This window comes from Lingula anatina, chromosome 2 (assembly GCF_051362555.1).
Source record: "Lingula anatina isolate TDL-2025a chromosome 2, LinAna3.0, whole genome shotgun sequence".
In the NCBI taxonomy this organism is placed as follows: domain Eukaryota; kingdom Metazoa; phylum Brachiopoda; class Lingulata; order Lingulida; family Lingulidae; genus Lingula; species Lingula anatina.
Window position 1 is genome coordinate 2822247 of NC_141768.1, and position 23702 is coordinate 2845948.

The window sequence follows — 23702 nt, forward strand, 5'->3', positions numbered from 1 at the left end:
CCAAAATTTGTATCAGTCTTTTATACAAGTTTTAAAAAAAGTTTTCAAAATTATCAAGGGAAAACAATGTAATATTTTCCAACTTAAAATTATGAAAGGGGAAAAATCCAAATGTTTTAGTATTGCATAAAATAAAATGCATAATTACCCTAAGTGCCACATTCCTTGTTTTATATTCTGCCCATGTCAAGTGGAAGTAGGTGGAGTTGTAAGCATCATTCTCATTGGTTTGAACATAGACAAAAAATTGGGCTCAAGTGAAAAAAAGCCACCCCCTCGATTGTAATGTGGCCCGTAAATCCTGTCAACTTTTTTGTGCTTTCCAGAGAATTAAGGGTAACTAAGGGCTCATTCTCAATGAAACTACCATTCTACGTAGATGGATCAATTAACACGCCTCCTCTTGTTTCCAACATACTCCTATAATCACCAGCTTTTGTATTGTACTCAACGCAAGTAGGTGTGTTAATCTGATTGCATTCTGCGAGAGTCCCAGCAGAGTGGGAGTGATCTACATAGAATAATAGTTTTATTGGAAATGAGCCCTTATATCCATTATCAACATACTCTTGATGTTTTCAGCCCCAGTTTCAGAGATAAGTGGATACTAAGTGTCAGTAACTGGTGCACATAATGATAAATAATAAGCACATCTTCCGCTGACAGCTCCACTGCTTGATAACTACAGGACTTCATACCTAGTGGTTATAATCCACCATGTTGCTCCAGATATCTTACCCAAACTACATTTTGGCATAATCACTGAAGACATGGCTAAGCTACACGGACAATAAAATTAACAACACAAAAAGCTGTTTTCACATTTATTCTTATAAATTATCAAAATGAAATATGTTAAAGATCAGGAAATCTAGTAATGTTTTTCCAATGACTGCATTTACGAACAAAATATTTTCTTTGTAATATTGTAACAAGATTATGTTGTTTTTCAACTTATTAACCAGGAACTCGAGCTTCAAGTCTGACAGCGTGCTGTATTTTCCCCACTTCAAAATGGACCTCCAGCAGGGAGGTACAAAGAAGAAATTCTTCCCAAAACCTGTTTTCGTACCTCATGCCAACATATACTACCACCATAACTTGCTTACATTGACAGTGGTCTTTCTTTCCAACCCATTTCATTATAATCTGAGTCAATTTCCCTTCATTTGTTATCCAATTGCTCCAAAACCACCAGACTATGAGAGAGAATATACGAAAATACCAATCTTGGCAGAACAGTCGTGGTAAAAAAAAAAAGTGAATCTTCCCCTTTGAATGTGATATCTGATGTCACAATATTAAAAGATAATGTGAACAATATGACAAATAATATATTTTTAAAAATTATACGCGGACTTCTCACCATTTTATGGACTCGAGTTCAAAAACCCAGTATAATTGGCATTGTTAGAAATGAAAGTGAAATTTGATAACAATAAGCTAGCTACCCAGTCAGCTGATAAAAATGTAAGATATGCATTTCATTCTCTACACTACACAATGCTGGTATAGTATAAAAGATAGCCACATTAATGGGTAAAGCATGTATGACCCAATTTAGCACTTACAAACCCACAGCTTTGGGCACAGCAATGATAGGCTTTTAATGTCATTACAACTGAAAAAAGTATGTTGCGCCCACCTCCTATGGGCAAACTATATACTATAGAGATAATTATGCTATATATATATATATTCAGAACCCCACATAAAGAAATAGCATTCTTACTCTGGAGGCATTATACACATAGCATCATGCAGACAGGGCTATAAAATGCTGTCTGTGGGCCAAAATGGCCTCCACCCCCATGCAAAAATCTGAGTGCTGACATCAACGGCCTTTTTTTATCAGCTCTGTACTCTGATGTTATCTCTTTAGTAACTATAGGAAAAAAAAACAGGAAGGATTTACATGCATAAGCAATGACAAGTGGAATTATAAAAAGATAAGACTGACACTGAGAGTGTTCTTTCCTTACCAACTTAGGTGTAATCCAATATAGTGTTTATATAGGATATACCTCAGACTCTTATTTTAACTTTCATTTTGTTCTCTGAGTCATTCACCTCCTCTAAGAGCTGTTAGAAACTGCAATATAATCATCATTGGCAAAGTAAAACTGACATAAAAGTGTAACAGAAACAAAAAAGAAATTGCTGTGTGCCACTTAGAAAAAAATCTTTCATCAAATCTGCATGTAATCCTGGGTCTCTGCTTCTCAATTTTGTCATGAACAATCATGCACATATTACGACAAAAATTTGTAGTTTTTCTATAAATAACTATATCTCTGTATAAACAGTTCAATTTTCAAAACAACAATTGTCAAATTCCAAATGAAACCAAAAGATATAACAAGCTTTAATCCTCAATGATAATGTAACAGACGCCTTAGAAAAGGACAAAATGAGCAGGCATCTTAAGTTAATTACTGCTATAATTATCATCTATACCAAAAAATCTAATCAGTTCGTGCATGTTAGTTAAAAATTTATCTGAAATATATTATTATCTGATCATAATATATATCATATCATAAAAGAACACTAGTCTATACTTTCTATAACTTGGCATTCATCACCATTTCACTTTGAGCTTGGTTGTCGCACATGTCAGTATCAGCACTGTAGTCAAACCTCCGCACCCGAACCTTCTGCTTGTAGTGGTAATACTTTAAGAATGCCTGCAGCTTTTTGGGCAGCGGCAAATACGTGACTCCATCATATGTAGTATTACTACAAATCACAGACCTGCAGAGATGTTGGAGTGAGAAGGGGTTGGTTCTGTTCAGGGGTATTGTCAACATTGGCTCAAAAAACATACAGCAACTGGGGTCCTTGTAGTGTTCAATAAGTCCACACACAGTATCTGCTGCAAAAACACCGGGATCGTGGGAATCAAAGCTGAATTTATGATTCCACTGCTCAATTCTGGCATGCAATGAGCGACCGTATCGCCTGAAACTGACAGAGAATAGGAATTCCTCTTGAGCGCTGTCTCTTAGCAGGAATGTTCCTTCGGGGCGATTCTCCAATACGCGTTCTGCCTCGTAGCGATCCATGATGCCCCAGTAGAATCCGCAGGCTGAGATGTGGAGCAAGTCGGGCACCAGGCAATGGATGTAGTCCACCTGAGTGTGGACAGGCTGGGAAGGAGCAGGCACCATAACACTGGTACAGCTATTGATATCACTGTAATGAGATTCATTCTGGTGAGCCACAGTGCCATTTGTACTAGGACTGACATTAGGACCACCATGGGGCGCTACTGGTGGCGATGGTGATATAGATGAGGCAGCAAGGGCTGCAGACATTGGATATGTATTCTGTATAACAAGTTGTCTCTGTAGGGCAATACCTAAAGTAGATATCTGATCTTCCAGGGGAATATGAGGTTGGTACGGCACATTTGGGCCAATAGTTATGTCAATCCCTCGCTCCATGTCTCTACGTCTTTGTTCTATCATGACCTCATCTGGGTCCACCGTGGGGTACTCCTCAGGGTCAAACTGAGACAAATCTATGAGTACTCTATCCGGTCTTACTACGATAGGACTCGGTACCACTCTTGCTAACATTTCCCTCGTAAGTCTCTGCTCCTGGTCACGGACTGCGAGGAGGCGACCTGGAGGTGGACCTGTCACAGGAGGTGTGTGTGTGTGTCCAGTAGCACCACCTTCAGCACCATCTGAAGAAGAAAACACCACACCTGGCCCCAACACGTGGTCCTGTGTGCGCCTGTATCCAGTACACACACACCCACTGGCTGGGGATGAGGGCGTCACTTCTGCTAGTCCTGTGGTTTTACTTTTACGCATTCTATTTGCAAACCTGCCCTTTATCCGAAAAGATGACCAGAACCGCCTCCGCTTCTTGCCTGAATCTTTTGGTTTGTTACTATCAGATTTTCTCCTACGTAGTGTTAACGTTCGTGTCAGTCTTTTTCTAGGGGATTCTGGTGTCCTTTGGGTTTCTATATGTTGAGCATCTGAACACTTATTTTTTCCAGTTTTTGGTTTTGCTCCCTTGAAATCTTCATATGGGTCCTTCTTCTTACCAGCTTCTGCTGTTGGAACAACATTCTTTTCATGATTATTCTTTGACTGATTTGACATAACTTTTTCCCTATTTTGAGCTTTATGGCTTTGAGAGGACTGACAATTTGCCATCTTTACGAATGTATGGTAAAAAGCTCCACTGAATAAATGATCCCATATCTTGGTGTGGGTTTACCACATGATTCTGAAATAAACAAAAGGAAATCATGAGTAAACAGATATTTAAAGAATGGGGATTTTTTCCGCTTTCTTTTTACAGTAGTCGGTACTTGGCCCCTAGTTCGCAGACAATAAATGTGCTAGCGTGGAAATCAAAATGATTGGTTCATTTTTGTTTTCAAACCAAAACCAAAAGTGACCCTGGGAAAATTATTAGTCATGCTCAAACTCACAATAAAGCATTCTTCTCACTTGCCGAACTTGTCTTGACTTGGTCGGATCGATATTGTCCATCTCAAACAAATCACACGAATGATCTAACTACAAAAACTGGTGATTCATTAGACCATCCACTTCAGTGTAGTTAAAAATAGTCAAGAAATAAAATATACTCACAACGTTTTCTCTCACCAAACACTACGTCTGTACATAAAAGTACAAAATATGTTCTGTCTATGGTGCGGAAGTATGAGATTACCGATGACGTCACATGCAACGCAGTGAATGCACATATTTGCATATTTTTGAAGGGGAAAAATAAATTCAGTTAATAAAATTTCAAGACACTTTAAATGAGGATATGCCCTGAAAAAACTAATTTATGATGTTTAAATTTTATTCAATGCTAAAACTAACTTTCGAATACTGACCAATCATAACAGCATGTTGTTGCTTACTGCGGCCGTGGCGGGAATTCTTGATCAGGGATTTTGCGGGAAAAGAATCATTTGACTTTGTTAACCAAGTAACTAAAATGCCGGTTACTAAAAAACCTTTGCGTTTTAGTCATTGTGAGGGTCACACTGATCTTTGCTACAGTGATTCTGGGAGGTGAGTTGTCAAATAGACCTAGTAGCATTGTGCGATTTCGCTGTCATCAACTTTATTTGGAAGTTTTATTTTAGCATTTATTTAATATTTTTAGTGTATTGTTATTGATACCTGATGTGCATTTGAGAAGAATACGTATTTAAGAGCCCTGCTCGCTCTACTTTTAAACACTGCTCGGGAAATAAAAAGACCTTTAACGTTAATCTTTTTTTAAAATAGTATTGATTTATTTGCTGTTATTATACATGTACAGGTACTACTAAATAGTACAGTATGGGTTTTACTGGTAACTTTACCACGCTTGACTAATTTTTGCAGCCCATTTCAGGAACACTTTTCAATTCCTCGATACTTTATTTATAGATATATTTTGACATGTGGTGCAGATGGAGATGTGAGGATCTTAGATGGTGTTGAGGATGATGATCCTCAGTCACACAGAATAGGAGACAAGGTCTACTCCCTGGCCTATATGGTGAGTGACATTATACAGTGTATTGTGAATATGACTTATGAATAAGAAGTATTTTGTTGCATGCTTGGTATTAGGCTCCCTTCCCCTCCTTCCAAGCTTTTTCTTTTTTTAAATCTGGTACAGCAACCAAACCATCAGACCTGGATGCGTTCAGTAGCAACCAAATGAAAAAAGTTAATGTTGAGCTATGTGTTGATAGGCCTATGGAACTGTACTTGAATATAGGTACAATATTTAGTATTTCCCCTTATGATTAGACACTAGACTACATCTCGTGTTTTATAGAAATTTAAAGATATAATTCAGTTATCCACTTGTAATAATTCAAAATCTTATTGAGTGACTATATACAGTACATCAAATGGCAGGTTGAGTAATTTCTTTGGTTTAACTTTTTAAGGTCATCTTTCACCTTCTTTCAGAATGATCACTTCTACACAACGTCAGATGACAACTGTGTTCAGGTCCACACATTCCCAGAGGGCGCCCCTGATGGCATAGTGACGCGGTTCACCTCTCCTGCCACTCATATGTGCTTCAACAAAACAGGGACACACATGCTGGCGGGGGCAAGGTGGGTGCTGTAGAACATAGTGAACTTTCTCCAAAGTTACACATGTATTGCATTTGGCATATTCCAAAGTGCCTGTTAAGGTTACAAATTGAGTTTCCATTATTTTTTACTTCCTCTTACTTGATTATTTTCAGTGGATTTTGAAACTTGATGCCTGCATCCCTGATTTTACATAGTAATATGTAATTTACTGTAAATTGTCGTTGTTTCGGTTTAACTCATCAGGCAGATTGATTCTTATTAGTAATTGATAAAATGCACTAAGTTAGACTTTTGTAATATTAATATAAACCATATTTATGGTGTTGGTGATGGTATCCCAAAAAGTTAATCTATCTGTGATTTCTAGTGACTTCTCTATCAAGTTGGTGGAACTGAAGTCCAGCAGCCAGAAAGTGTTCCTGGGCCATGACGCCCCTGTTCTGAGCATTGCACTAGATTGCAAAGAAGAATATGTGGTAGGTATAAGGGATATTATTTTATATAGCTGAATAATATGTATTTTATTTCAGGAAATTTGCCTGTAGTTATGGACTTGTTAAAGTACGAGAAAGTTGCATATTGAAATAAGTTGTGCACTGGCAAACTTTTATTTGTTTGAGTTATATTTTATATACTGAACCACATAAAAAATGCATTTGATAAATTTTCCTTATTTTTTGTTGTTGTTCTATTTATTGTAATTTAGGGTGTGTGTTTTCTGTTCATTTAAAATGACGTTTTAATTCCTTTTATTATATTGTCAAAATTGTCACTGTCGATTTGTAAAAATCATTTTACAAAAAAATAAATAAATAGGTAAATAAAAATCAAAGATGCACCAAATTTCACTGTACTTTGAAATGCATCTATTCTGTTCAAATATTTTCCTTACTTAGAGCATTGCTTAAGTAATTTGTCTTTTATGCAGGCCTCCGCCAGCTGTGATGGGACTGTCAAAGTCTGGAAAGTGGCTGATCAGTCCTGTGTTAAGACTTTCACTATCTTGCCCAAGGCCAATGATATAAGGTATATATTCCATTATGCTTGCTTTAATTTGATAAGCTTAAAAAGTGTTGATTTTCATCTTTTATAAAACAAAATGTACTCCTACATGTAGTACTAGAGGGAACCTTAAGATATTTAGTTATGAAAACATGATTGAATGGAATCACCGCTTGAAGCAGTAAACATACATGTTTCTACGTGATTTGTGAGATTCTCTTTTACAGTTCTGCGAAAACCCTGTGCCGTCTCACCTGGCATCCCAAGAACGGCAAGGTAAGGTATACAGGTGTTACAATTATTAAGTAGGGAATAAGACATCTATACTATACTGACATATAAATCAGGCTTTTACATATTTTGTGATTCTAAATAAAATTGCTTTGATCAGGTTTGTGCAGTAGAATATTGCATTATTGGCACTTAAAGATATGTTGAATAGTTGTTAGCATTGAGACATGTCCCTGTTATGAAGCATTGTTTCCATTTTAGTTAATTGTCCCCGTTGATAAAGAAGTGCGTGTGTATGAAAGGAACACATGGGAGCTGTCGTATACACTCAAGGATGATACCATAAAAGAGGTAGGTCCAAGATACTATATATGTGTTACAGCACTCTCATGGACACTTGCACACATCTTACCCTATCAGGAACAGTGAAACAGCACTTTTTTTGGAACTTAAAAGTGAAATGTAGATTTTTTCTGTTGTTGAAACATCATCTGGTTGTATAAGTGTTCTAATGAGCGATGCATGATGAATCTCTTTATGTTTTAGTTGGTCTCCATCACAGTGTTCTCTCCATGTGGGAACTACCTGGCTGTGAGTTGTATTGATGGCTGGGTGCTCATCTTTGATTTTAAGCTTGGCGTCTGTGTAGAAAGGTAAGTTGTTATGAAAATTAAGGAGTTATTTAAGACAAATTTTTTTTGTTTTTGATTTCAAGCTTGGTGCTATATAGAAAAATGAAGTGTAATGAAAATTCATGAAAAAATTTGTCATTTTGAAAAATAAGACAAACTGAGATTGTGCCTAATAATAAAAATTCTCAAGAATAAGTACTCTTTCACTTGCAGAGTTCAACATGACAAGAAGCTGACTATAAGTGCTCTAGCATGGAATCCTAAAGGAAATAAGGAGATAGCATTTTGTGATAACCAGGTAAGTTGTATACAAATATAGCATTTTGTGATAACCAGGTAAGTTGTATAGAAATAGAGCATTTTGTGATAACCAGGTAAGTTGTATAGAAATATAAGCATGTTGCTGAATAAGTATTTTACAGCAAGAGAATTTATAGCAAAAATAGCAAAGTAAAAAAAGTGATATATTGTGTTTGTGCTTTTTATCAGTCAGATATAATTGTTAGTCTGTTTTGTAGTTGGTTTTCTTGTATTTATTTTTAATAGGGAAACCTTGGGGTGTTGGAGAATGTTATACCTGAAGATGGGGCAAGTGCAAATAAGGTATGATATGTGACACATTAGCATGCCTGTGATTTGAACCTTGGGTTAGGAAAGTGAACATAGTTTGATGCTATTTTAACACATCTGCAAAATATTCTAGTGTCAGCATCATCAGGTACATACTCATTTTAATAAATTAGATGTATTTAAGTAATATGAATATATAGTTTATCGTAATCAAATGCACTGTATTGTGGTGATAAGGTACAATGTGTTAATTCTACAATAAAATGCAATACAATATGATATAATACAGGATAAATTATGATAAAATAATGTAAGGTGATAACTATTATTTTTGTACTCTGAAGGCTGCTCCTGTTGTAACTGGAGATCAATTCAATGAACTTTTTGATGATGGTGATGATGACATGCTCATCCAAGCCACCAATCAGGGCAGTTCTACTCCTGTCCACACCGTAGCAGCTTTTGACGATGATGATAATGACAGTGAAATTGACATTGGGAAAATCAAGGCTAGATACAACATTGGGGATGATATGGAATCTCAAGGTATTTTACAAAGAGTGTATTTAGAAGTAACTAGGCCTTTGTTTTGAAGCTTATGAGGATTTAATTATGACTGTGCTTTTATTTTTGTTTTGATTAATGTACAAATCCATCTTTAGGCGCTTTACCAAAGTGGATTTATTTTAAAAGCTGGTTTTAGTATTACTTCATCAATTTTTATATACGTCCAGTGTAATGAGTGTGTAATCTCCTGTGACAGTGTGTGGTAATCACTCGAGCAGTAACCACGCATACAAGAACAGAGTATAAATTAACTTACTTTGTTTTCGTTTTTCATAGTCCCAGTATTCAAAAATCTTCAATTTTATTCTTTCAAGATGGAGATTCTGTCAAACCCTCGGCAGACGGAGATGCAGAGAGTGTGCGTAGTGGACGTCCTGCGGCCCCCCTCCAGCCCCAGCCCTCTGGCCCCAGACCCACACCCCTCCAGAGACCATTCCAGCCAGGGTCCACACCCGTACATCTGTCTCAGAGATTCATGGTGACTACAACATTTAAATCTGTTGATATATTATTTCAATAATTTTTTTTTAAAACCTCAAATTGTCTCTGTTTTAAAAACAAGACTTCACAGTCATATCTCAGCAGCAGTAGACTTTCAGGAGTGATAAAATGTACAAGATGGCCAGTGCCTTGAGATGAGAACATAAGTATTCTCAAACAATCCATTCACATTTTTTGAAAAATTTTATCAGATTTTTTTCCAAGAATGTAACAAAATATAAAACTGGTCTTCAGGTGTGGAACTCCGTGGGAATCATAAAACAGTACAATACAGAAGAAGAGAACTCCTTGGATGTAGAATTCCATGACACTTCAGTTCATCACGCCATGCACCTGGAGAACACCATGAACTTTACAATGGCGGACATGTCTACGGAGGCGGTAGTACTGGCCTGTGAGAGTGGAGAAGAGAACACAAGGTAAAACCAGACGACCATTCATTTTTGGACATCTAATTTGCTGAGTAATCCTGTTAACCAAAAGGAAAAATATTTGCTCAATTTACTTCAAATATTAGTTGGAATTTCAGGTGATAAGATTACTGGAATTTACTATATTCCTTAGGGAGTCAGTGAGATTTTAAGGTTGATCACTCGCGTATATTTTCTTTGTTTAATCATCCTGGTTCAAAATGTTGTTGTTTGCTCAATCAACTACTGAAGTTATTACAATTTTACATCTTGAACGACAAATTTGACATGTTATTTTGAAAAAAAAAAAAAAAACATGGCAAAAGTGCATTCTTTAGATAATGTTTTGATTTGTCTATAAAGATGATGATGTGCAACTTTATATGTGTACATAAAACAAAAGAGGTGTGACTAAATTGATTTTTATTCAAAAATGTTTCTTTAGAAAATTTTGAGATCTGCTTCACATATAACTTAGTATTATTTGTTTCCTGTAGCACCCTGATGTGCCTGCACTTTAGTTCTTGGGACAACAACAAGGACTGGACACTGCCAATGCCCAAAGGAGAAGAGATACAGGTAAGATTGCATTTTCAAGGATTAAGTACCATAATTGATTCCAATGACTTCACTTTTAAGTAGTCATATTATGTTTAGTTCCAGGGAAATAAGTTTATTAGCTACTCACATGTGCTGTTCATGAATTTGAAATCTTTTTAGAATTGTTTTTCTTTTTGTATTAGACCCTCTAAAATGTAAAGAAAACTGAAGCATGTATAGATTTGGTTTGGCAGTCATGATCCTTAAGAATAAAACCTCTGAAATTCTTTGTTTGTGTGTGTGTTTTAATAAATAACCTGTGGATACCGTACAATACAGGCTGTCACAGTGGGAGAGGGATGGATAGCTGCTGCCACAGACAAGCGTAATGTCCGCATCGTGTCAGTTGGAGGAGTACAGCAGGAGATCTTCAGTGTTCCAGGCCCTGTAGTGACCATGGCAGGCCACAGCCACCAACTCATGGTGGTCTATCACATGGGGACAGGTGGGGACAGTGTGCGTGCGCGAACATGAATACATGTGTTTATAGGGTTGCCAAGTCCTCATTGTGCGTAAAACATAATATTTATAATAGATAAGCGAGAGGAATTTTATTTCTGGTGCCATTCCCAGAAAGAAAATCTAAAATTATATTTTACCTGTCAAAATGAATATTTTTGTGCAACTGACAATTGATGGGACACAGAATGTAATAAAATGATATAATCAAGCTGAACAATTCACTGCCTTAGGTGTGCCAGGGGACCAGTATTTAGGAGTGAAGCTGATGTACGTGAGAGGGAAGAAGAAATGTGTCATTCCTGGGGAACATCTGCCCTTGTCACCCAAAGCTACACTCAGCTGGCTGGGGTAAGAGAACATATGGAGGCTTAATTGCTGGTTCTTTATAACCCTTATCCTCAACCTGACAGCAATTTAACAAAGTAGAAGTTCGAGTGTAACTTTCTAACATTTACCTAGTCTTCTTGCTTGTCTCTCTTCTCCAAGATAAAGAAACTGATTATCATTAGAAATGCCAAAAAATGCTCAGTGTAATTTGGCAAGTTTAAAAGTACTTTGCCTCTATTTATTAAAAGAATACAAGTATTGACCATGCATTAAAACAAAATAATATTTCCATGTTGAAATTTTCAGCTTTTCTGCAGAGGGCAGTCCATTTGCTGTGGACTCCAGTGGCATTGTGAGAATGTTAAACAGACGATTTGGCTCAACTTGGATGCCAGTGGCAAACCTTAGGTCTCATGTAAGAGAACAATTATAGGGTTTTAATTTGAATTTTTCGCTGGTTGTACTCACAAGATACACAAATGTCAATGAATGAGAACTACATTTTGACCCCTTGTATTTTCCTAATATTTTCTTATTTTGATTCCAATATATATTTTTTTGCTCTACTTCTTAACATCTTATATTAACATTACCTGGTATATTTTGATCATTAAAACAAAATAATATTTCCATGTTGAAATTTTCAGCTTTTCTGCAGAGGGCAGTCCATTTGGTAAATTTTTACTGGGAAATGCACTGTGCATCTATAAAAATATCCATTTGTAACATTAAGTGATGGTTGCTTGTTCTCTACTTTCAGGCAAAGGGGAAATCTGATAACTTCTGGATGGTTGGTGTATGTGAAAACCCAGAGCAAATAAGGTGAGGAGTATTTCTGTAAAAAATGTATGCTTATTTTTTTATTCTGATTTGAAACAAAATTATGTATTTAAATATTTGTTTATTTATTTGCATAATGTGTTATACAGAAATAAGTAACTGATAAAAGTAATATGATGTCTTTATCCTTGTTTTCTTGCCTCACAACTGGAGTACCTTGATTAATTGTTTTGCTATTTTGTAGATGTGTACCGTGCAAGGGTTCTGTCTATCCCCCCACCCTTCCCCGGCCTGCCGTCACCATTCTGCCCTTCCAACTGCCTTTCTGTGAACTCACCACTGAGAAAGGACAGTTTGAGGTTTGTACTACTAAAGTTTGTTGTGTTGTATGATACTAAAAATGCTTCAGGTATTATTTGAGTATTATTATGCATGTGGAAACTGAAAGATGTACATTTTCATTTAAATGTAATTGTTCATCCAATATTTTAATTATAGTGTATATTGAGTATCATTTTGTGCATTTGGAAATGAAGAGGTGTGAATTTTCTCTTTAATGTTATTATTCGACAATTATTTTAATCATAGTGCTTCCATAAGTAAATAAATAAAAATCAAGAAAAAAAAACATCTTTTAAAGGACTTTAACATGAAAAATAGATGAAAAATGTCTATTCTGTCAACCTGATCTCAATGTTGTAGGAGAAGCACTGGCGTAACCACATCCTGACTGGTCACTATGACTTCTGGCGGAGTATAGGGTGGGAGGTGGAGGAGGGGGACATGGAACAGGCCAGGAAACCCATGACTGAGGCTTTGATGCAACTGTTTGCTGTAAGTGTTTTTATAGCTTGTTTAAAGTTTTATGGAGAAGTTTCCAGTCTTTACTGAGCATTAAGATGTTTTTTTAAGTCTACATGTAAATGATATAAGTTTTTGTTTGTGTATGTAAATATTTGATTTGAAAAGGAAGAAAAAACAAAGATTTTTTCTTGATTTTTTATGGGCTTATAAATGTTAATTTTTAGAGATTAAAAGTCACCATCAGTTTTTCCCCATTTTCCAGTTGTCTTGCAAAGCTGACAGAGAGTTCAGAGCCATAGAACTGTGTGAGATGATGCCCAGTCAGCATGCTGTCCAGTTGGCCATTAAGTATGCTAGTCGTATGAAGAGAATACAGTTGGCAGAAAAGATCAGTGATGTGGCACGGCAGAAGGCTGAGGAAGAGGCAGCAAGACTGCAGCAGGACATGGAAGAGGAGGAAGAGGAAGAGCCACACTTTAGAAGTGTTTTGAGGCCAGCGTGAGTTGCTTTCCTTTAAATAAAAGAATTAAAAGAATTTATGTGTAGCTCTTATCAGCACATTTTAATTTAATGGAAATGATGTGATTTCTTTTCTTTGATATTTACCTAAAAATGGTATACATTTAAGCCGTAACAAGACCACCACAGAATGGTCTGATAGAACTGAACAAGCTGAGGAGGAAGACATGGAACAAGAGGATGCAGAGGAGGAGGAAGAAGAGACACACAGTTCAGGTAATAATGCTTAAATTTTTAAATGGTGGCTGGGAATAAATTGGTGGATGTTTGCGTTACAATATCTACCATAAACTTCTTCATTATCAGTTATGTTGTTTGATGTAAAAGAAATTAATTTCTTACAGGAAAATAAAGATGGGAAGAAGTTAAAATACTTAATATGTTGAATTATAGTATTTGGTTTTGCATGATAATTTCAGGGCCAATGCTACATTTAAATCAGAAAAAAGAAATGAAAACAAAAGCAACAATACAGCTAAGTGGAACAAGGAAAAATCCTTTCAAGGTAAACTATGAATAAACTTGCATGAGATTCCAGGAAGAATGAACATTGTATGGATAGTTTGTAATTAGATTTAAATGCAGACATATTTCATTCATAACATTGTCATAGATATATTTGAAAAAGAAATCTAAAGATAGAGTCTTATCCTTATTGTGAATTTTACCATTTCACAGTCAAACACCAAAACAACCCCCACATCAGCGAGAGGAACAAGTGTGTTTGATGACATGAAGAAACAGCAAAAGTCTTCCAAGAGCCCTGTTGGATTGAGCACTGAACAGAAGACACAAAAGAAAAAGGTGCTTAGTTAGGATAAACTTAAGATTTAGATAATATTATTGGATGATGAATGTGTTTATTTGTCTATCATTAATATATAAATGTTCAAAATAGTGTTCATGCATCTGTATTTGTAAAATAAAAGCATGATTTTCTCCCTGCTTTAATGTAAATATCACAATTTTGGAGAGATTTTTAACTATACTTTATTACAGACTTCAGTTTATTTTTGATCATTTGTAGGGTCCTATGCAGATGAAACTTTTCCAATCCAAGAAAGGAAAGGATGAATCAGAAACACAACAAGCTCAAACTCCAGAAACTCCAAATAATAAAAAGTAAGTTGAATCAAGAATTGAATGAAAATGGGATAAGCATTTATATTCTCTCTTAAAGAAGATAAACATTCAGGTTTTTTTTTTAAGGAACTTAATACTAATAATTATGTTTCTGTAAATTTTTTGTTAAATTGCAAACCATATTTCTTTCACGGGCATTCTACAGAGAAAGTCAATCATTCGGACAACTCGGTCACATTTTTGATCAACTTTATATTGCTTTCTCTTTCCATCTTATGATTTTTTTCAGTGATATAATTAGTATTCTCGGTATTATAAACTGTTTTCTGTTTGTTTTCGCCAGGCGAGCCAACCCCTTCCAGCTGTGGCTAGAAGAAAACAAGAGCAGACTAGAGGATGAGAATCCAGGTTTGGAGGAGGCAGACTTCACTGTAATAGCCACCACAGAGTATGCCAGTCTGCCCAGAGAAGAAAAGAAGGTACATAGTGCACTAGGTTTTGTCATGGAGCCTTGTTTGGTGGCTTTTGTCCCATTGCTTCACCTAGCTGTTATCAATCTTCTGTTGTCGTCTTTCTGTGAGATTTTAAAAACTATCATACTATGAAATCAGATGATTTGTATATTTGTGGAATTTTGAATCAGTTATAAACACCTTTAAATATATTTCATACAGATTTCTATATATTGTTTTGTAATGGTGATATTCATTGTTTGAGCTGAAAACCTTGACAATGCTGTACACTGAATTGTCTTGAATACCATTGTTCCAACAGAAATGGATGGAAAAGGCAAAAGCAGCATCTACTCCAGCCACACCTAGCACTCCAACCTCAGCACCAACCACTAACGCAGAAGACACTCCAACCTCAGGGACAGACAAAAAGAAGAGAAAAAGAGACGAAATGGATGAAAATGACCAAAATGAAACAACAGAGTCCAGCAAAATAAAGAATAAAATGGACAATCTACCAAAGAAGAAAAAGCCATTGTCGCAAAGCACCAATTGTAAACTGGCTGCCTTCAAAAGAGACTGAGGTTTCTATAGTTTATGTAATTGTTGTAAAGAAATGTTTATTAATCTGGGTTATATTGGGTCAGAAATGGAGTTTTTTTAATCATAAATCATTGTTAAAGATTAACCTCTTCGTCTCTTCTGTGTGATCACAGTGGGGAATCAATTTGGCTAAAAAATGGTTGCGATCACTTCATGATACAGCCCCTTCTAGGTTGTTTTATTTCTTGTACGCCTACAAAATGTATTTTAATGGTTTTTAGGGACTTCACAACATGATTACTCTAAAGACTTGTTTGTATATTTGATATATGATGATAATATATATAATTCAAAACCATGTATGCTTTGACTTTTGTTAGAAAATTAACGATAAAATAATTTCTCTATCAACATTTGCAATTCCATGACAATATTTTGGCACATACAAGAAAAAGACCAAGATGAGAGTAATTGTCCAGTATTGATCTCAAAAGGGAAAATCTAATAGCAAAACCAGCCTTGTCAACCTTCTGGTGAACTTGGGTGAAGCAAGGACCTACGTAGGACAATACGACTCGTGGTGTACAGGCTGTAATCAGAAAAACCAAACTAGTTGTACAGCATATGGATTAATCTTTTCTTCGTTACAAAATTCTTTTTGTGCAAAAACAAAAAGCTGTATTTTAAATTTCTCCTGACTTTTAGTTTAAAAGGTTGCCCATTACCACTTCATGCTTCAAGTGTCCACTGAATTAGAAAGGCAGATTACATAAAATTGAATCATCTTTTTCAGATATAAAAACTGGAGGATTTTAAAACCCCAAAAAAATCGGTTTCAAGTTCTTAATGTCACATATAATAATGTCATCATCTCTTCAACGCTAAATCTCCACTTCCTGTACAGGAAATGTAAAGTACGGGTGAGGGGATCTGCATAAAAATTGAATGTTTGGTAACAGTTAATTTCTCTTACTAAAAACAGGTTAGTAAAATGCAAGACAAGTCCACTTATTGTATTTTTTAGTTTTATTCTATATTTTCATGCTTTTCTTTGATAAAATATATAAATCCCAGCATGATAAATGTAGAAAATAACTTTTCACATTTATAACAGCCGATACACCAACTTCACATGTAAAGACACTTTTACAAACCAACTTTTAAATTGATAATGGAGTCGCATTTATGATGGTTTTGTATTTTCATTCCATCTACAAATGCACTTCAGTAATTACATAATTACAAACTGAAATTCATATCCCAGACAATGTTCAGACTTTTTATCAGCTAATTGCACTGCATTTAAGTTTAAATTTGACTTCTTCATTATTTCCTGTCCAGCAGCAGTGTTACCCCACCTCTTCCTTTTTCAATAATTTGCATATTGACAAAAAAGCAAGATTGGGGATATTCCCCTCAATGTTACACAAATAACTAAAAAAAAATTGAATTTTTGCCTCATGTTAGACAAAAACAAGTCTTCCCCATACTTCAATGAGAGAATTAATTGTCATCCTTATGCTGTCATTTTTCTTGATGGAATAGATTGGTCCACTGATGAAGTGAAAAATATCTCATTCATATCCCTCCCTTTAAACTTTTGTGTGATCAAACTTGGCATCATGCACAATTGCCGCTTGATAACAGAACGAAATCGTGCTGTGGTAAAAAAAAAAAAAAAAAAAAACACACCCTTTTCTGATACCTGGCAACTGATGTCACCAAGCTCCAACTAAAACGGGCTATTCTGTCCCTCCATCCTCATCTGGACTGTCGCTATGGTGACTACTGCTGTCCATGTCCTCATCTTCATCTTCCCTCTCATTTGCATCCAACTCCAACTCCTCATCCAACTCCAACTCTTCCCAGTCCTGAAAATGAAACAAGTACTGTGTCAGACTTGTCCACTAAATTCACAAAGGTTAAACAAAAGCTTCCAAATCACTTCAATAATTCAGTGCCATCAATGTAAGCTATCACAAAATTCACTCATATGGTAAACTGATATTTCACAATATGATACTTCATTTATATTTAGGTAGAAATGACAGTTTTAAGGTAATGGTAGGGAAAACAATACCTCTGAGTCTGAGTGGCTTGGCACTATATCCTCCATCAATTCCTCTTCATCGGAAGATTCTGAAAGAGATCAATAATTAATTGCTTGTATCAAAACATATATAAACTGTTCTATATCTGCATTAATACATTTTAGTTATATTCTAGACAAGTTGCTGCGTTTTGTTTTAGAAAATCAAGCTTCCTCATTTCATGATCAATACCAGTACGTACCATCTTGGTAAACCAACATGGCCGTCTGTGCAACTGTGGCCTCCTCCTCATCTGGTGTCTGAGACGTGATCTGCAGAGGAAAATAAATGGCTAATTCAAGATGAAACTGGTCACTTTTCAGGGTTTGTTAAAGAGAGAAAGAAAGAAAGCATTTCATCCACTTGGAAAACAGACAAAGTACCTAGATTCATAGATACCACTGACAGAATGTAGAAATGAAGACCCCCCCAATTTATACAAGCAACTCACTGCTGTAAAACCTATAGCTTGGCCACAATATATAATTGTATGTAAGTGTATGATATTCTCAAACCCAACCTGGGGGCAGGGGCAAAAGGGATCATCAAGACTGAGTTAATGTAATCAGTTGTGATCAAGTCTGTCAGAGTGAACAGACGGAACTGTCAACAAGTAAATCAAATGTGTGGATCCATCACATATGAAAACCTTCAACTATCAAAAATTGAGATCCAATGGACCTATTTTCAAATATAATATTCTTACTAAATTCTGATATGAAATACCCATCCTTACCTGCGAAAGCATAAGGTCTAATTTTCCTTGTAACCGTGACAACCTGCCCAGCATAGCAACCCTGGCATCCATCATCTGATAGAGCGTGCTCAATGTGTCCACCAGTTCTGGAAACTGAAATAGTCATGGCACCTAAATTATTACATATTCTGCAGCGGTCAGCATCAGGCGTCTTACTGGCATCTTTTGAAAATCTCTCTTTTAGCACTTCATATTCATTACTCATGTTTGCAGTACTCAAGAATAATCAAAACTTTATTCATGATTACATCACCATAAGGAATTCAATTAATAAGCAATCTGACTTCCTCAGGGATAAAAATGAAGACAACTTTTGGAAAATTTAGTTGCCATGACCTACTTACTGTCATTAGATATGATGTGTGCATTGTCAGAACTGTCTTGATCCACTTGACCAATCTATGCCCACTGATGATACAAGATTAAGAAATAGAATGAAAGAAAAGCATAAAACATTAAAAATAACATATCTTTTAATAAAAAAAATTCTCTTCATTAGAGACAAGATTTAACTTATACTTCTGGAGGAGCTTACAAGTTGTGAAAATCTGTTATCACTGTTCCAAATGGACGTAAAGAATCCAAATATCACTACCTTTGAGAATGGCCATGCATTCTCCGCGACAGCTCCTGCACGAGTGGAATTATGACTGGGACTGGGAGTCGTCGCACTGTGTTCCTTATAATGTCATCATTTGTGTGTTGAAGTACGTTCTGAAAACAAAAATGTGATTACTATTATCATTATTGGTCCCATTATTGTAATGAACATTACTATGGCTTTTCATGAAAATATCTTATAAATTTTCGGTTTCTTGTAAAGATGGCTTTAATTAATTTACAATAATTGAAGCAACCAGAGTCCAATCAGTTACTTAATATAACAAACAACATTCAGCAAACAAAAACATGATTACAACGATATCATCGTTATTGTTACCATTATCATAATAATTGCTTTCACTTTTCAGGAAAATACCCTAGTAAAGATAATTGAATTACTTTCTTGAAAAGATGGCTTTTATTTCTTTACAATAATTAAAACCAGAGTTAAATCAATAACTTACAAATAACAAACAACCAAAGCATTAACAACAAGATTATGATATATACAGTTGTTGTGGGTTAAAAAAAACCCTCACATTTAAGATTTTCTTATCCTTGCTCTGGAGGCCCTGTGCCAGCAGTGTGGCTAGTGTGTCTGCTTTGGGTGGGTGACTGACACTCTTCTGCTCTGTGCTCTTCTCTATACTTATTGCATTCAGGCGATCCTCCATGGACATCTAGAAAATATATTTAAAAGTTGACAACTATTTATCTCATTTTATACCCACTATTGCTTTGTAAATGTGAAAATTTTTTCAAAAGATATAATCAAGGAAATGTTCATACTATAAGGGAGCAAAACTCATATCGAAATAACCTGTTTACATTAAGTGTTTTGGCTATACCTATAACAGCAATTGTGACAACTATGAAAGTGAAACTGTATGTATAACTGCATCCATATATTTGATAAAGAATCAAAGTCCTGTGAAATACACTGTCTTCCTCAGATACCTCATTTACAGAAGACTTCCTTTTGTTTTTCCTCTTCCCGGCCTCAGAACTCAATGTTGGAGCGGCAGGAGCCATGACCCCCGGGGAGAGCACCGTGACATCTTCAGAAGTAGCTGGTGTTTTGATTTTGGACACCCCTGGATCTTGCCTCAGCACCAGTTTGGAGGGGTCTTCTCTTATTAAACAGATGTCAGATTCCTCTGACCTGTACGGCTGAAATAATAATATTTTCAAACTTTAATAAATCAACAGAGACTACTGGAGATTTATGATGACCATGAAAAGGATGTTTTTCACAATTAAACACAATGCACAATAGATATTTTCAATACAAGCTTAGCTAATATTTTTCTATTAACAAGATGTTTTTTATACTTTTAGAAAACTGTTTAGGTAATTTTGAAAAAGTATACACCAGTGTGTTGAGTAAAGTTTTACAAATTCTTGTCAAGATGTAATCAAAACAACAATAAATAAGAACAATGACGTCTCCACTCACTAGTTTTTCAAAAGTTGGCTTCAGAAAGTTCCCATGACATATTAAGATCTGCTGTTCCCTCGTATTGGTGAATTGGGCTGCAAGGAGTGGGATAGGTCTCGGCACCTCAGCCTCACTGCACGATGTGGCCACCTGGACTGACAATTTTGGCTGGAGTGGCTTTTTACATTTTCTGAAATTCAACATTCGCTTTGAATTGATTTTTTTTCACTGGTACAATAAATAGTATTCACAAAATGTTCATAGCAAAAATTCCTTCCAAACTGCTTACCATCAAAATGGAAATTCATTAACCCATTTTTCATGTTGCTGAACCAAAAATATTTTTTAAAAAGCATATCTGATACTTACCCATTTAAAACATGTTCAAATATCACAAATTGGCCATTCTTTGTCACAACACCTAGTAAAAGAGGCTGGAATAAAAAATATAAATATTGAATAAAAATGGAAATCGTGCAAACCTAACCTATATTATTAAAGTTACTTTAAGGCTAAATAATTAGACAAGTAAAACATCTTCATATACCACCCGTTGAAAATATGACATTCTGTTAAAAAACAGCGACTTACATCTTCTCTACTTGACATTTTAGAAATATCCATTGCAACAGGTTCATCTGGTAAAGAGAAGACTGCTAAAGAATTTTTATCCTTTGAGGATTTTTGTATTTGCCTGGAAAGATATAAATTAGACAGTTTTCTGTCAATGGAATCAACATGATTTACCAAAAAGGAAACACTTAAGTCTAAGATGCATGGTCATTAAAACACACTCATTGAAAAGACTGCATTATGCAGAGATTATCATCATTTTAAGAGATCTGTTCACTACACAAAATTATTAAAATAGACTAAATAAAATAAAGGCAATGATCTATTCAACAACTTACCATGCATTTATTAACCTATCATTTAAAGCTGCCGACAAGAAGTATGTGTTGTATACTGATTCTAGCGCATCTCCAGCAGCACCATTTTGCTCTAAGGATTGTGGGACACACAACAACCTTATCACCTCTGTGGCGTGACCTGTAAATGTCTGAAATTCAGAGGGGAAAAAAGTTTAATTAACACTTATGTTTGAACATACATTTTTCTTCAAAGATTTGTTAAAACTAAAAAATACACTTGACATCACCAAAAAATCTCTTTCCAATTCAAATCATCATCACTGAAAACCTGTTAATTGTTGGTATAAAGTGCACTCAACTAAATTTTAATGCAGCCATGTTTTAATCCTGAAGGACAATTCATACTTTTAAAACTTGTCTCGTGAGAAGGTCCCACAACTTGATGGTTCTCCCCGCTGATAACAAAGCACTTTCTCCAGGACAAAGACAGATAGAATACACACTGTTGGTGTCAGCTTTCCATTTGCTGTAAAATATACACAGAGGAAGTCATGATCAAAATAATGATAAAATATTTATTTTCAAACCCAGTCAAATGTAATTCTATAGCTCAAGTCCTAATATGCCTCTGTCAAAATGCAATAAGAAAATGCTTCAACTTTGAATTAAAATATTTACACACAGTATTACTATGAAATATAAAGCTAAATTAGCTATCCTCCCGAAATAAACAACATGCACGCAGCATTTTTCCAGCCTTCTTTTATTCACCAAACAATGCATCCCAGACACAAAGATGCCAATGCTTAACTTACTGTTTTACTTTTCCTTTAGACAAATTCCACTCTACTATGTGTTGATCACTTGAGCAACTGTAAAGTGTACTTTCTTCACTGTGCCAGCAGATACCATGCACTGTGTCACTATGACCACCATCCTATTATACAGAAAACAAAAACCAGGTAAAACAATTGCCCAATATCTGACTAGCAAGTTCCTGAGAGCTCAGAACAAATACACTCTATAAAACACTTGTTGTTAATCACATCATGATTCTTACTTTATATATTTTTCACTGAAAATAGAAAGTCCAGGCAAAAAAAAAAATCATTTCATTGTTTTCTATTTTACTGTACAGCAGTGAATGAACCTGTCAATTCCAAATGGGGTGAAATTTCTGCCAACAATTTAATTCCATAGCAATTATAAAATATGCCAAAATAATATTTTTTATTATCTGTGTTGTCTTACCAGCTGTGTCTGTAGATCTCCTGTGACCATACTGTAAAGAAGAATAGAACCAGATGCTGTCCCCAAAGCTACTAGATCCACATTTTCCACCAGATCTGACTGCTTTGATCTCCTCTTTTTCTTCCTTGGAGTTTCCTGACGGTTGAATAAAAAGAAAAAGTTGATGAGGAGCCACGTATATACAGTATATAATATACCAGTTAAAAATGTCAAGATCCTCCAGTCAGGGCCCTTAAATATCCATATTAAGTAACTTTCAACATATCAAAATTTCACACTGGGGTTCGGATATATATTTGTTTTTTACCCCTAATTTAAACATCTAAGTACAATTTGAGATGGTGGCAGTTATGAGCTGATAAGTTATTACATGTGGCATTTCTTAAAACTGTGACACTGTTTCAACCAGGAACAGCTATGATTGTTTCGTGTTGAGACGACAACTTATTAACATTAAACAGCTCTTTCATCCCTGGACAGAAATTAGGCTGAAAAACACCCAATACATATATATATGCAAGGAAGCATGGGGAATAGAGGAACAAACAATTTACCATTAGTTCCCTAATATCAAAATATTCTATGCCTTATTCTAATTAATGTGTTTTGGATAAGGGTCATGGATATCTTTAAACGGAGGATAACTTTTTCGCGATTTATCTATTACTGCAATACATTGTGAACGCGGCTGTCCCACGCGTTTCAACTTTCACTCTCAGGGAACACTCACCGGCGATGAACGGCGAACTGGACCCCAAGCCAGACACGTACAGGTCGAAGACAGATGAGAACTTGGTGTATACTCATGTTTGGGCAGACCCGTGGCTGTGTCCCATATTTTGAGAGTACCGTCAGGGCTAGAATACGCTAAATATTCCCCATTCGGTGCAAAAGCAACAGGCCCCATAGTCGCCATTTTCCAACACGTGTGGTAATCTGCGCACCTGAAGTGCGCATTAACTGTAAACTTCGCCTAAATCAACCCCTTTCTGATAATTTTAGGTGGTCACTTAAAATTATCAATGAAATGAATAAACAATCGTATATGTATGCACATTACTCTGTGAAAAGATCACCATAAAAACGTCTTAGTATGTTTCAAAAACATTATTGAAAATCTAGGTCA

General features: G+C 35.6%; 3 protein-coding genes across 5 annotated transcripts; 1 reads left to right on the forward strand and 2 right to left on the reverse strand.

The window, feature by feature from the left end:
• Positions 1–811: 811 nt before the first annotated feature.
• LOC106157717 (uncharacterized) lies at positions 812–4742 on the reverse strand. 3 transcript variants are annotated; one of them, XM_013533452.2, is made up of 2 exons: positions 4617–4742; positions 812–4245 (listed from the first exon to the last, which is right to left on the reverse strand). In XM_013533452.2, the coding sequence occupies exon 2, from the start codon at positions 4170–4172 to the stop codon at positions 2565–2567; it is 1608 nt and encodes a 535-aa protein (XP_013388906.2). In that variant the 5' UTR covers positions 4173–4245; positions 4617–4742; the 3' UTR covers positions 812–2564. The 3 variants fall into 3 exon arrangements, with proteins under 3 accessions (XP_013388906.2, XP_086861595.1, XP_013388907.2); XM_087005469.1 differs by having other exon boundaries at positions 4473–4698; XM_013533453.2 differs by having other exon boundaries at positions 4454–4627.
• A 118-nt stretch (positions 4743–4860) lies between these two features.
• On the forward strand, positions 4861–15923 carry LOC106157709 (WD repeat and HMG-box DNA-binding protein 1-like). The gene is made up of 27 exons (XM_013533441.3): positions 4861–5051; positions 5415–5526; positions 5949–6100; positions 6450–6558; positions 7011–7108; positions 7312–7360; positions 7577–7666; positions 7862–7968; positions 8161–8245; positions 8494–8550; positions 8862–9063; positions 9399–9562; positions 9820–10004; positions 10493–10574; positions 10875–11040; positions 11288–11405; positions 11691–11799; positions 12145–12206; positions 12409–12523; positions 12867–12998; positions 13231–13466; positions 13597–13703; positions 13907–13992; positions 14166–14291; positions 14515–14609; positions 14914–15049; positions 15345–15923. Exons 1-27 carry the CDS (start codon positions 4975–4977, stop codon positions 15603–15605), a joined length of 3318 nt encoding a protein of 1105 aa, XP_013388895.2. The 5' UTR covers positions 4861–4974; the 3' UTR covers positions 15606–15923.
• A 650-nt stretch (positions 15924–16573) lies between these two features.
• On the reverse strand, positions 16574–23701 carry LOC106157708 (WD repeat-containing protein 43-like). The gene is made up of 16 exons (XM_013533440.2): positions 23307–23701; positions 22577–22711; positions 22141–22262; positions 21731–21851; positions 21365–21513; positions 21045–21147; positions 20823–20887; positions 20472–20643; positions 19973–20185; positions 19555–19695; positions 19008–19126; positions 18757–18820; positions 18392–18505; positions 17858–17927; positions 17646–17704; positions 16574–17436 (listed from the first exon to the last, which is right to left on the reverse strand). The coding sequence occupies exons 1-16, from the start codon at positions 23490–23492 to the stop codon at positions 17308–17310; spliced, it is 1962 nt and encodes a 653-aa protein (XP_013388894.2). The 5' UTR covers positions 23493–23701; the 3' UTR covers positions 16574–17307.
• Position 23702: the final 1 nt, after the last annotated feature.

Bases quoted from the DNA above. Each gene is read 5' to 3' on its own strand.
- LOC106157708 (XM_013533440.2), bottom strand. From the start codon at position 23,492: ATGGCGACTATGGGGCCTGTTGCTTTTGCACCGAATGGGGAATATTTA. The intron at 18,821-19,007 runs GTAGTGATATTT...TTGTATCATCAG, and splicing joins ATGCATGGCCATTCTCAAAG to TGGGCATAGATTGGTCAAGT. The intron at 17,928-18,391 runs GTAAGGATGGGT...TTTCCTCTGCAG, and splicing joins TAGACCTTATGCTTTCGCAG to ATCACGTCTCAGACACCAGA.
- LOC106157717 (XM_013533452.2), bottom strand. From the start codon at position 4,172: ATGGCAAATTGTCAGTCCTCTCAAAGCCATAAAGCTCAAAATAGGGAA.
- LOC106157709 (XM_013533441.3), top strand. From the start codon at position 4,975: ATGCCGGTTACTAAAAAACCTTTGCGTTTTAGTCATTGTGAGGGTCAC. The intron at 6,101-6,449 runs GTGGGTGCTGTA...TGTGATTTCTAG, and splicing joins CACATGCTGGCGGGGGCAAG to TGACTTCTCTATCAAGTTGG. The intron at 12,999-13,230 runs GTAAGTGTTTTT...CCCATTTTCCAG, and splicing joins CTTTGATGCAACTGTTTGCT to TTGTCTTGCAAAGCTGACAG.